Genomic DNA, 12267 nt, shown 5'->3' on the forward strand with positions numbered 1-12267 from the left:
ATGCGTCAGTTCAGTTGGATTTGCATGACGCTGCGTGTCACTCGTCATTATCATTGTTTTCTGTGGAGTGATTAAGCTGCTGCCGCTGCATGTATTTGTGCGTGTGTGCGTGTGCGTGTGTGTGTGTGTGTGTGCGTCGCGGCGACGTGTTCCGACGTGAGACGAGTGCTCCTCCAGGGGCTGACGCGACACCTCAACGCAATCAAAATCTCTTTTGAAATGAGTGTCTCTCGGAAAACAACGCTCGGATTCACACGAAGCCAGCTGCACACAGTAAAATATAGGATAATGAGAAAGAGGTGACCGGAAAACATAATGACAATAAAAAGATCGAGCATGTGTTGGTCCGTAGGCACTTTGGGAGTGTTGGCGGAAGGTTTTGACAGCGTGCTGAGATCATGTCTATCTGCAGACACCGACATGAGACCTTCCAGCTAGACAACAGCCACTCGCACACAGACGACAACAAGGGCACAAAAACACAGTCGATCCCTGTGATGCAGCGATAATCGGTCTTCTCAAGCAGCCTTCCACTCAGCATGAATGCATAGTGATGAGTTCAAGATTAATAGGCAACTTAAGGACTGAACGCTAAAGATTAACCAAACAGGCCAGCTGGAGCAAAAACAACTGGTGTTGTGAGACCAAAAAAATCCTCCAGCTGTGGCTTGACAAGGAAGCTTTAAGTGTTCCCTCAGACAGCTACTCTGTGAATGACGTGTTCATTTCACACCCTTGCGCGTGTTGGAGGTGTTCAATTTTATGTTTGTAGTTAAAGTAAGTAAATAGAGAGAAGGCATTGTTATAAAGCTAAATGTACCATGTGTTATTGTTACTGAAATGGTGATTTGGGTGAAACTATTGCAGTGTGTAAGTCACGAAGGAGGCATTGTTGGCGGCAGCACCCCATGAATCATCTTTAAAGAAATCAATCCTATTAAACTGCTGCTGTGTAAAGGCCAGAAGTGTTAGCAACAGCGTGTCTGTGCGCCCCCCATGCATTCTCTTAGTCTGACAGCTCAGGCCCAAATGGCCAATTAGGGCCCTTCTGGTTACCTGCTCACTGCGACAGAAAGTATTTACTGAGCTCGTCAGACTGAAGATTAAGAAATAAACATCTCAACACTACTCCTTAAGTCGTTACACTTCCTATCCGCACAACATACAAATATCCCACGAATGGACAAGCATGCAAGAGCCGAATGATGTTTGTGATGAACGTCACGCTACATCTTAAAAGTGACTGTTACTTGACATCACACTTTGGGTCAGATTTCCAGGTGCCAGCTTTCTAACATCAGCCCTCTGCCAATGGTTTTCTTGAAATACTGTGTACAGTGCACGTATAGACTCTGGCCATTACCTCTTCCAATAGCTCAGACCTCAATTTCCCTCCACCAATTCCTTCATAGGCTGTGTGAATAAATCTAAAGCCGGAGCCCCTCATCAGATTTCTGCCAGTTTAACCTCAATGCAAGTAATTCAATCCCTAGAAAAGGGGACTGGTAAATGTGTTCTGGCCAGCTGTTGCAGACAAGTGATTGTGATGTGAGCAGAGACAAAGAGGGACATTAATGAGCTATCAAAGCTTCACTGCAGCACAACAGCCATCGCCTTTTGTTGTTGCCCAAGGCGGCCATATCTAAACCTTGAATTAAGCTCTAAGGACGGACAGCTTATAAGATGCATCGAGTTGAAAGGTTGACTGCTACTACATCCGGTGAAGAGCGACCCCGACCGTGATCACACAACAGTTCCATCGCTCACATGAAATCCAGCACTCCTGCCCTGACAGCAGGGTGATGGGGATGACACTTTTATAGTCTCCAAGGGAACATGAATCATCTACTAAGTGCTATCGGTTTGCACACATTTCACAATCCAACTCCTCCATAGTTCATTCAAATTTCCGACATGTAAAAAATAAAGTGTGAATCTTTTTTCGATTTGTTTTGCCATTAATGACTCCAGTAATGAGAGAAAAATACGGAAATTCCCCTAGGGAATCTAAGCGCCATATTTAAACTGAGATGTTGTGTCTGTCTCTAAAGCATGGTCTTTGCTTTGAATGTAACGTGACTATTTGGGTGTGAATTTCCTTACGTAAATGCTATATGTGCTACAAGTGAAATTGTGGGTTTAACTGTCAACACATGACAGGTTGTGTCATGGGACAATAAACAGGACATCAGCCCAACTGCCTTCAGAAACATCTGACTGATTTCATATATACATATTCCATTTTCCATGTGTTTGACTATTTCAACAAATATCCACATCAGCAAATGAGCCTCTCAGGAGTTCAATACTGCACGGAGACCGAGGAAAAGATGACGTGAGGCATTAAAATGAAGTGGCAACATCGCCCACTCTCCAAGCAAAACTTAGGTTTGTTTTGCTACAACTCGAGTTGAATTACGAACTGGTCGCATCAAACAAGTGACAAACGCCCATCCTTAAAAAAAGTGAAACATCGAATTCACATAAAGATAATAATATAACATCATTAACTCTGTGAAACTGATGGTGGTGTCTCCCTCTAGTGGCTGAATGCCCACCACTCTGGACCCAATTTACCACAAATATCAGAACCACCGTCCTCATCATTATGCTTGGCCTTATCTTATCGAGTCAACAGAACGGTAATTGGAAAGTGTCAAACAATTACTGGTTTGTGTAGGTGTGTGTGTGTGTGTGTGGATGTGTGTGTGTGTGTGTGTGGGTGTGGGTGTGTACTTGGACACAAAAACAGAACGGGAGGACAGCATGTACGCACACAAACCACTCTTCCCTAACATTACACACTGTCTAACAACAGAGACGGTGTGTGCTATGTGTGGGTGCACTTGCTTGGGGGGTTCTTTTAAAGGCCCTTTCGCTGTTGCTATGACTCACCAATGAGTCGCAGGCCGGAGTGGAGTCAGGAGCCCCGCTCTGTTGGTAACCTCCTCATTAAGAGAAAGCTAGTCACGTTGGCATAGGAGCCAGGGGCCGTCGGGTTATGAGGAAGGTGATTCAACAATCAGTGACACGTCACAGTCAATATGAGGCACGAGAGGGGGCCGCTACTTATATACTGAAAATGAATGGTTTCACTTGACAGGTCGGGGGTAGGTGTAGTGAGTGGGAGGGAAACGCATCCCTTCCTAGGCACAGACACAGGTATGAATTATACATGTTGCATCCACTCGCGCCGGTGAGAGATAGGTATAATGAAATGACAAGGAGTGTGTGACTCACACACACACACACACACATACTTGAATGAACAGTCACTGACACCCAGCACACACCCCAGAGACACAATGACAATCCTGTTTCTGCTATCTAGAATGTACTGCTGAGAAGAAGGGAAGAGGACATGCAATAGAGCCAAGAAGACACCGCTCCCCGTGGCTCTCGTCACATCTCATCTGCCCAGCCACAGCAGCGCAGACGAGGAGGGGAAGGGATGTGTTTGCAATGCAGGCTACTCTTTGGAGAGAGAAGAAAAGCAGGTTTTAAAAGAGAATAACAACACATGATGAAAGCTAAGTAGACAAGCGGGAGATAGCTCGATGCTAGCTAGCTGGGTAAATAGAGAGCTAGATAGCTAAATAGCTAGCTATCTAGACAGACAGATAGACAGACAGACAGACAGACAGACAGACAGACAGACAGACAGACAGACAGACAGACAGACAGACAGACAGATAGATAGATAGATAGATAGATAGATAGATAGATAGATATATCAATCAAGTCTAGCAGTGTTGTTTAGAAAAGTCCCCCCACAAAGGAGGACCGAAGGTATGTAGGGTTAGATAAATCAGCTCCCCATCCCCCAACAGTGTGAGGTTGCCTGCACACAGACAGTTTGGTTATCCCTTCTCCGTGGCATCAGTCCTTTTTAATTGTTCTGCTGACTCACTACTTGAATAGGCGACGTGAAGTAAACATTTTTGTGTTTGTGTTCTGTAGAGTTTATGTATAATTGTGTACCTCGAAGGATTTATGTGTGCAAATTCATGATTATATGCGTGTTTCTGCTTCACTGCGACTGTACAATTCGGTGTCTAATCCTGATTTTCCAATCACTCCATTTATCAAATCTTCAACTGCAACTTTGTGCACACTGGATGATGATAAGTTTTGTTTTTGCTAAAAAAAAGGAACTAACAGGCTTTTAAAATGCCCAGACATGTTTGGCTCAACCTGACCTACTAAAGTAGTGAGGAACACACAGCACATGTTGAGATGTTACCAGCTGCCAAAGAAGGTGTGCATAAAGAACAGTGCGATTAGGCTTGTTTTCAATTTCTGTCAAAATGTTGTATTTCAAACAGGCAGACAGATCTTCATGTTTCCTTTTCAAATGTCCTCAAAAACACTTACTTACAAACCTTCCAGACAGTACTGTCTTTCAAAAGGTTCTTCAAAATGGGTTTAAAAAATCTAATGGCGTTGGATTGATTATATACTGTATTTAGTTGCATTGGGACTAGAGAAACACTGTATATATATATATGAAGTAATCGGATATTTATATGGCTGAAATGCTTCTTCAGTCCCAGTGCGGACTGTGCTTACAACACAAGCGTGGGCAAAACACAGTTCCAGGAAGCCCCAAAATAAAGACAGGAAGTTCATTCAAACACAATAAAACATGTGAACAAACTGTGTGAAAGCGACTCCTAAATTATACAGATAGGTATTTCTCTTACTCTATGAATTGCTCCATTCCAGCACCCTGGCGCTCCAGCAGCTCCCCAGGTTTGGCTTGGTAGTCCTCCCTTTACAGTGTGACTCCTGGCTTTCACCTGGGAACACACACACACACACACAAACACACACACACACACACATGTTAGCCTTGCAGCAGATGCACCTCGAAGTATGTAAAAGAGAGATACATGATGAATGAGCAGATGTTGCACTCACTCATCAAAACCATCATTTTAAAACCAGAGGTGTTATTGATGTTTCAGGAAATATTCCGGACGTACAATCACTCAAAGCATAGCCTTGTCTTTTTGTCGGTCTTCTTTATCTGTCACCCTCTCTTGTCTCTTTAAGGGCCTCTGTAGGCCTCTCAGATCTTGAGGTGTTGAGTTTCAAAGTTGTCTTCATACTGTGTGATTTATGATGGAAACAGAGCTAGCCATAGAATCCTCTGCTGCCTCTGACTTTCCTGTGTGTATTCACAATTACTACCCAGGATTCCTGTACTTAGACATCTAAAGACTTTGAAGAAGTGCTAAAGCAAATAAACGTGGTCAGGATTGTCACGCTCTCTCCATCTTTGACAATTCATCCTGACAAAGGCCATTGGCTTATGTTTGATTTTTACATTTGGAATATGCTTGAACAGCAGTGACAGTGAATTCCCTTTGACATGTGCTCCATACATATCTTCTAATATTGTCTTCTTCACACACACACACAGACTTGATTCAACAACATGTGCGTGGAAGCTGCTTTCCTTTCAAGAGCACATCCAGAACACACAGCATGTCTTAATCATCGCCCACAAACGTTTCAGTACACCAATAACACCGGCCTATTTCTCACTCAAGGAAACACACCATGAATCTAATGAATAATATTCATGTTAATGTTAATGCAAGCTAATTATGAAGAGCTGCGGCACCTGGATGAACTGTGTATGGGTGGTGACACCTCTCTCGCGCTAAGCCTGCGTGTTAATTAAGCAGAACATCTGGCGAGAAGGGAAACATATTGTCGAGTTGAACTGATGGGACTCTCCCTTGATTCCAAAGTGCTGAATGTTTTGGGCGGTGAACTTGACTTAAATTTGCGATGCGCGTATCTCTTTGTGCCAAGAACTGCTACATTCAAAATGGACAAGCAGCCAACCCAGCTTTTACATATTTGAAAATCCTGGCAAAGCAAAGACAGCCGATGTTGACAGTGCTGCATTGTGGGTGTTAGGTCAAGAAACGCAAACTTAATTATCACACACTCCTACATTTTGCTTGATTACAAGAACCCTAACTTGCACATAACTTGTGCTTAAGCTATTAATCTTATGGATCAAAAGTAAATTAATCTGACAGGCTTTTTTTTGTTTTATTCTAAAGACAAAAATTAGCTATATATTATTATTTTTTTGTATAAATGATGAATACAATACAGAAATAAGTTGTTTTTGCTCATTTGACTAAAGCCAGAATGTCTGATGTGGCAAACATGACATGTAACAACAAACCTAAACTCAGACTAATATGTCTTGGAAATGATCGTTAAGCCTACAAAAAAATAGACACAAATAAATAGAGACATTTATTGAGCAATTTCCTAAACGACCTTGAACTGGGCTTAATCCTCGTCTGGGAAACTGGCTGATACAGTTTTTGTAACTGTGTTCCAGACCGACAAAGTTTAGGCAACAGACTGACAACCGGACAAAGGAACTTATAGCAGCTGCTCACAGCTAAAAAGGCCAAAAATACATCAAACAGTGGGGACAAAAGACAACTGCACAAAAAGAGGAAAGAGTTATTAACTCACTAGTGTCTCAGCATTAGGAAATGCTGCGGTTCTATCCAGATCTCCATTCACTCAGTCTTAGCAGTAAGACAAAACATAATTTAACGCAAATGTGAAAGAAAGTATTCAATACATTCCTCGTGTTGCATTGCTGCTTTCATGGATCTGTGCTGTATCTGCCTTCTTACCCTCACCAACGTAATCCACATTCACTGCTTTGCTTCCACCTAGTCATGCATACTAATCTGTACTGTAACTTCGAGCAGTGGCCAGCCACCGCCTGCCTGTCGCATCAAACATGCATAAGAAACAGATGTATCTTTGATGTAGGCTTGTTCATGTTGCCCCATGTGCATGACTGTATGAATGTGTGTGTATGTGTGTTTGTGTGTGTGTGTGTGTGTGTGTGTGTGTGTGTTTATGTGTGTATTAATGTGCTTCCAGGCCCTGCGGGTGAAAGCCAGACTAGAGAGATGTGGCTGCATGCCCCGACATAGAAAGAGTGAGGAAGGCTGACATACATAGATACTTGGCAGAACAAATAGCTAATGTTGCAATATGTCGCCATGCATTATCTTTTAATGCATAATTCATATGACTAGAAGCAATACTGTGATTGTAATGTATAGCTATTGCTATTAAACATACTGCATGTATTGTGGATTCTATTAAGATATTCTGTATTAATTCAGTATTTTCAGTTTTATTTTGCTTTGCTAGAAAAGATTACCATCACAAATATATTCACACTTCCATTTTAAGTGGAACTGTTCTGATTTCTAGCATTTCAGCCTTACATATAGTATCATGTTATGTACATGTGTTAAAAAGGATAAGATTCCTTGCACATGTTATTAATGTATATGGTTTGAAAGGTTGTCGATCCCTATGGTCTATGTATCGGCACTGTGGTTATGCGGCGACCTGTCTGGGTGTACCCCCCACCCCCACAGGGTAATAAGAAGAAATGTGTCACGCAATGATCTTCACATCTAAAAGTGTCCTTTCAAAGCTGAAACATAAGACGATTAACCATACAGTCGATGAGAGAAAAATACTATTTATTGTTGTTTTTCAATCAAAAATCCCCCCATTTCATCATTTTCTGTGACAATAACCTGAATATTTTTGGGTATAGGACTGTTTGTCAGACAAAACAAGCAATGAAGAGGCTCTAATTAATTAAGCCCTTTTTCACGCTCAAAATGATTTGCTGTTTATCTCACTGTGCTACAGAATACTGTAACGTTAAGCTGAGATATTAGGCACTAGAAACATTTGAGCAAAATAGATTATAATGGATGGATTAGAATAATTAAATATAGGAAGCTGGTGTGTCTTCCTCTTGTTTTGGCCACCCAGTGTTTTATGTATGAACTGGAGGAGGATATTTATCTGGCGTTGCACTTAATGAAAAGTATGGCACTGGTCCATGAAACTGTCATCTTTAGCATCTGGACTTGTGAGAACTTCCCCTGCGCAAGATTGTAAACAAGAATAATCATGAGTCGGGAGAGGTGAGAGCTGATCCCGCTTGTCATTAGCAACATTCATGCCAGTAGCTGCCTGATACGCTCTATCCGGGTGTACTGTATGTGTGTGGCTACATCATTAGTAGTGATATAAATAAAGCCCCCCCCCCCCCTTCTACTACCCATCATCTCTTCTCACGAGTCCATGACCATGTGAAGTGACCCTGACCCCCACACCACTTCCTACCATCTACACACACTCACGCACACACACACGTGTGTAATTGTGAAAACCCTATGAAACATTCAATGACACACGTTTTTTTTTGTCCCTCATGCAATCATAGCCCCCCCCCCCCCCCCCCCCCCCCCCCCCACAGACATCTTTTTCCTTTTCCCCTAAAGACAATTGTGTTGTTCACTCTCTATTGTGGAAGCCAGTCATTTCCACACGTGTGTTGGCCATAAAATAGAAAAGAGCCGACTAAAAGCATCCTTTTCCTGGCGGGCAGGGTCACATTTAGTCTCATATAAACACAGGACACACCTTAGCCCAACAGTTTGCACATATCCTTCTGACCCCTTACCTCCCAAAGTGCTCTTCTTTCCACTGACACGGGTTCAGTTCCCGGTCTCTCTTTGACATTCCCATGCAGAAGATTAGAGGAGAATAACTGAACACTTCTCGTTAGTTTGTTGTAGACTTTTCGTGGACTTTCAGCGGAGCTTTTTGTTGCGAGAGAAAGCCTTAAACCACGCTGAACACTGAGGCTGGTGTCTTTTGTGTCTCCCAACGTGCCTCGCGCTCGGTTCCCCTAGCATTGTCATGACAACAGTGTGTACGCACAGACACTGGCCATTGAACACAACACACACACACAGACGAAGATTTGAGTGAAGTGGGCTCGCGAGCAACTTTCTGTCGTTTCTGAAAAGTTAGCCCTGGCGCGCGCGCACAAAAGACAAATCGCGACTGAAAATATGACGTTTAGCTCCAGCGGAGAACAAGTGCACAAGTGTCTCATGTAGAAAACAAAAAGAGTTGCATTCAGGCGCATACCTTCTTGACGAAGAGCTCTTCCTTTCCTTCCGGTTACCGTGTTAGCGAACCGTGTGAACCTCTCCGCTCAGGACACGGTGTGTCACATCGGTAACGTTACTGACGTTTTTTCTCAGCGTGTATCCTGGAGCCGCGGTGTGCTGCGGGACATGTGAACAACGTCCAGCCGCAGCTTTCTCCTCCCAGAGACTCGCTCTCAACTCCTCTGCCCGCTTCTATCAAAGGATGCTTTGCTCCGCCTCGCTCAACTGGAGATAAATCACTGTAATCCAAGACACGTATAGATTGTGTCTCTCAACTAGATGGGAGGATATATCTCTCCCCCCCCCCCCCCCCCCCCCCAAAGGATGTTCAAGGATACTACTGAGATTTGTACTTATTGTTCATTCGGTAACTTCCTTTAGGTTGTTGTAATTCAGAATCACCAACACAAAGCCTGGGTTCACTTCTTTTATTCTGGCGACTGACAGGAAAATGATCCTAATAAGAGATGAATCTGTTTTTTAGACTTCACTCTGCTGTCTCGTTATTGAAGTGTACCGTCGACCCTCTTGATATCTGCCTAATCCTCTGAATTTCCCCGGTTCAAACAACCCGGGTGACACCGGCATTAACAGAGATAATCCAGAGTCACTTGTTTCACATGCTACACTTTATTTTAATGAAGTTTACATTTCACTCGTGGTTTTAAAGAAATAGCTGGGCAGTTCAAATTAGTAGACAAAACGATTTGGTAAAATCATATTGTGTGTACGGCTTTCCTATTGGCCAGCAAATATAAACTCAAAATATAATAAACATAATAGGGAAAGTGCTCAACTATGAAGTGTTATCAGTGAACAGTAATGAATCTTATAGTCTATTTACTTTGCTTCATAATTTGATCCCTTCCAGAAAAAAAGTACTAAACAAACCCAAGTATAAAAATAGAATACATGCAGCTACATCCAAGAAGGCATCTTTAGCTATAACATTGTATTAAGCACCCTATATTGTCATACACTCACTGGTTGGTACAAATACACTAGTTCCTTATTTTAGAGGCATATTTTCAGATTGTAATATGTTGAATTACATTACCATGCGGACAAGGCAATTAACATTCATTTAACAAGCATTTGGCTTGCATCCAAACCTGGTGATACAGTCAATGTATAGTTGATAGAGTTAAGGCTAGAGCCCCAGCCACGTGATTTATAGAGTTTTTCCTGATCCGATGTGAGGTCCCGGGATATGTGTACAGATTGTAAAGCCCTCTGAGGCAAACGTGTAATGTGTGATTCTGGGCTATACAAAATAAACTGAATTTAATTGAATTGATGTTATTCTGCATTCAGCAGAAGTAATACTGGCCACAGCAGTAATATAATATGTCGGACTTAATTGTTCCTTCGAGCCAATACATTTTAGGCTGCAGTTAAGTGCTTCAAAGCAATCTCACGCAATAGATCAAAGTGAACACCTACATCCTCAATTACACTTGTGGTGGTAATGGTTGCAACATCTACCAATTATATTGTTTATCAGCAACAGAAGTTGCAGTAATAATATTACAAGCATTGTATATGTTGTCATAGGGACTTATTTGTTGAGCATTTAAATACATTTACATTATGCTCTCTTTGCTCTTAGCTAGTGAGAGTAAACCGGTATCATATCACTATTGTTGAATGCTTAATTCTTTTTTTTTTTAACTAGCATTTTAGAAACATATTTAAAGAAGAGGACATGTACATTTTCAAAATGTGAAATGATGTTTAGACCCTGCCCCTCACGCTGCTGATTCCGATGGTTCAGATTGAGTGCCACTAGATGACACTAGAGTGCCACTCGATGACACTAGAGTGCCACTAGATGACACTAGAGTGTCACTATCTGACACTGGTCTGAGGCAGAAGGGAAATCTTTTTGATCTTTTAAAATCAACATTTAAATCTAGCCACAACAAGGAAGGATACAGAGGAAAACACACATTTAAAAATCAAACATATTATTGTAGGTATAATGTACACATGTATGTATATATCTGGTTGTTTATGTTGGCCAAATGTGACGAAACTCGCACCCGGATATCCTAGTTGAAAATGCCCGTGTTGATTGTGGGGAATTGAGTTTTCTACCCGGATATTCTTGATTGACTTTTACGTACGTTTACGTGCGCTGGTTGCCATTAGCCACCAACCGGCACGCATTCGACGTACGTGCGTTTTCTCCTTGCTCCTTGGGAGATTTCCCTTCCTTCCTTCCTGGGCTGTTTGAGGTAAAGCTACGCGGTCGCGTCAGTCTCGCGGATACCTGACTGAGTGAAACACAAACGGCAGCCGACATGGACGTGTTTGTCACAAATGTCGGAAACATGCAGCGGCAGCGGAGAGCACGAAGCTAAAGCCCGGAGAGGTGAACGGTGGCTAAAGTACAACCCGGGGAGAACTTATCGTCTCGATGGCTGCGAAAAGTTAACGCACACACGACCGAAAAACAGGAATAATCCCCCTTCGACCGACTCGAGGTAAGAACAGCCGATTTGTGAGCGGACTTCGCGGAGTACACAGCTGTGTGGCGGCGTCGGTAGCTTCGACCAAGCGACTGAATAAGAGTGTCTTTGTTTACAAGGTCCCCGGCGTACCCCGGCTCGCGCTGTCTCAATGGGATCGTGAGGAGTTCTCGTGTGGCTGCACTTGGAGGGGGGGGTAACGTTAATGCTCGTGACAGGGCTCACAGGCTTACAGTTCGGCCACAAATAGATCGATTATGTGACAGTGCCTCGTAATTAAAACGTGGGTTCACTTCAACGGCCATTGGGGGTCACGTTATTCTCGCCGCTTCACTGCACATAACAGGGCAATACAGCAACAACAACACGGGCATGTTTCTTCCACTTGTCCGTTTAGGGGTTGGGGGGAGCAGGTCCGAGGGCAAAGGTCAGGTGGATGAACTTGTATCAGGAGATGCTGGGGATTGACTTGCCTCATGGACCCTTTTTTTTAGCAGGGTGTGTGATGTGTGACCTGAAGCCTGAACTCAGTGCATCCAGTGGAAGGTGTGTCTGTTGGATCAACATCAGAATGAAATCTAATGTGCTCACATGATTTGGTTGAGAGTGTGGTCTCATCGTTTGTTTGTATTTCCCGCTTTTGCCAATGTCCACTGGGGAGAAAACAAGTGTGTGTGGTGGTCAGGACATTTTTGGTGGTGTAGACATGGCAACTTGTAATGTGCCGTGAAATCAGCTCACATCCTCCCTTC

At 43.0% G+C, this 12267-nt stretch overlaps 1 protein-coding gene across 2 annotated transcripts in view; it reads left to right on the forward strand.

Annotated features, from left to right (window-relative positions):
* Positions 1–11204: 11204 nt before the first annotated feature.
* capn15 (calpain 15) overlaps positions 11205–12267 on the forward strand; it is a 36314-nt gene continuing 35251 nt past the window's right edge. The window contains exon 1 of one of the 2 annotated variants that reach the window (XM_034558293.1): positions 11205–11530. In XM_034558293.1, the coding sequence (XP_034414184.1) occupies positions 11367–11530 (164 nt within the window). In that variant the 5' untranslated portion in view covers positions 11205–11366. The remainder of the gene's footprint in view (positions 11531–12267) is intronic. The other variant, XM_034558294.1, reaches the window with a different exon arrangement.

This window comes from Cyclopterus lumpus, chromosome 19 (genome assembly GCF_009769545.1).
Source record: "Cyclopterus lumpus isolate fCycLum1 chromosome 19, fCycLum1.pri, whole genome shotgun sequence".
NCBI lineage: Eukaryota > Metazoa > Chordata > Actinopteri > Perciformes > Cyclopteridae > Cyclopterus > Cyclopterus lumpus.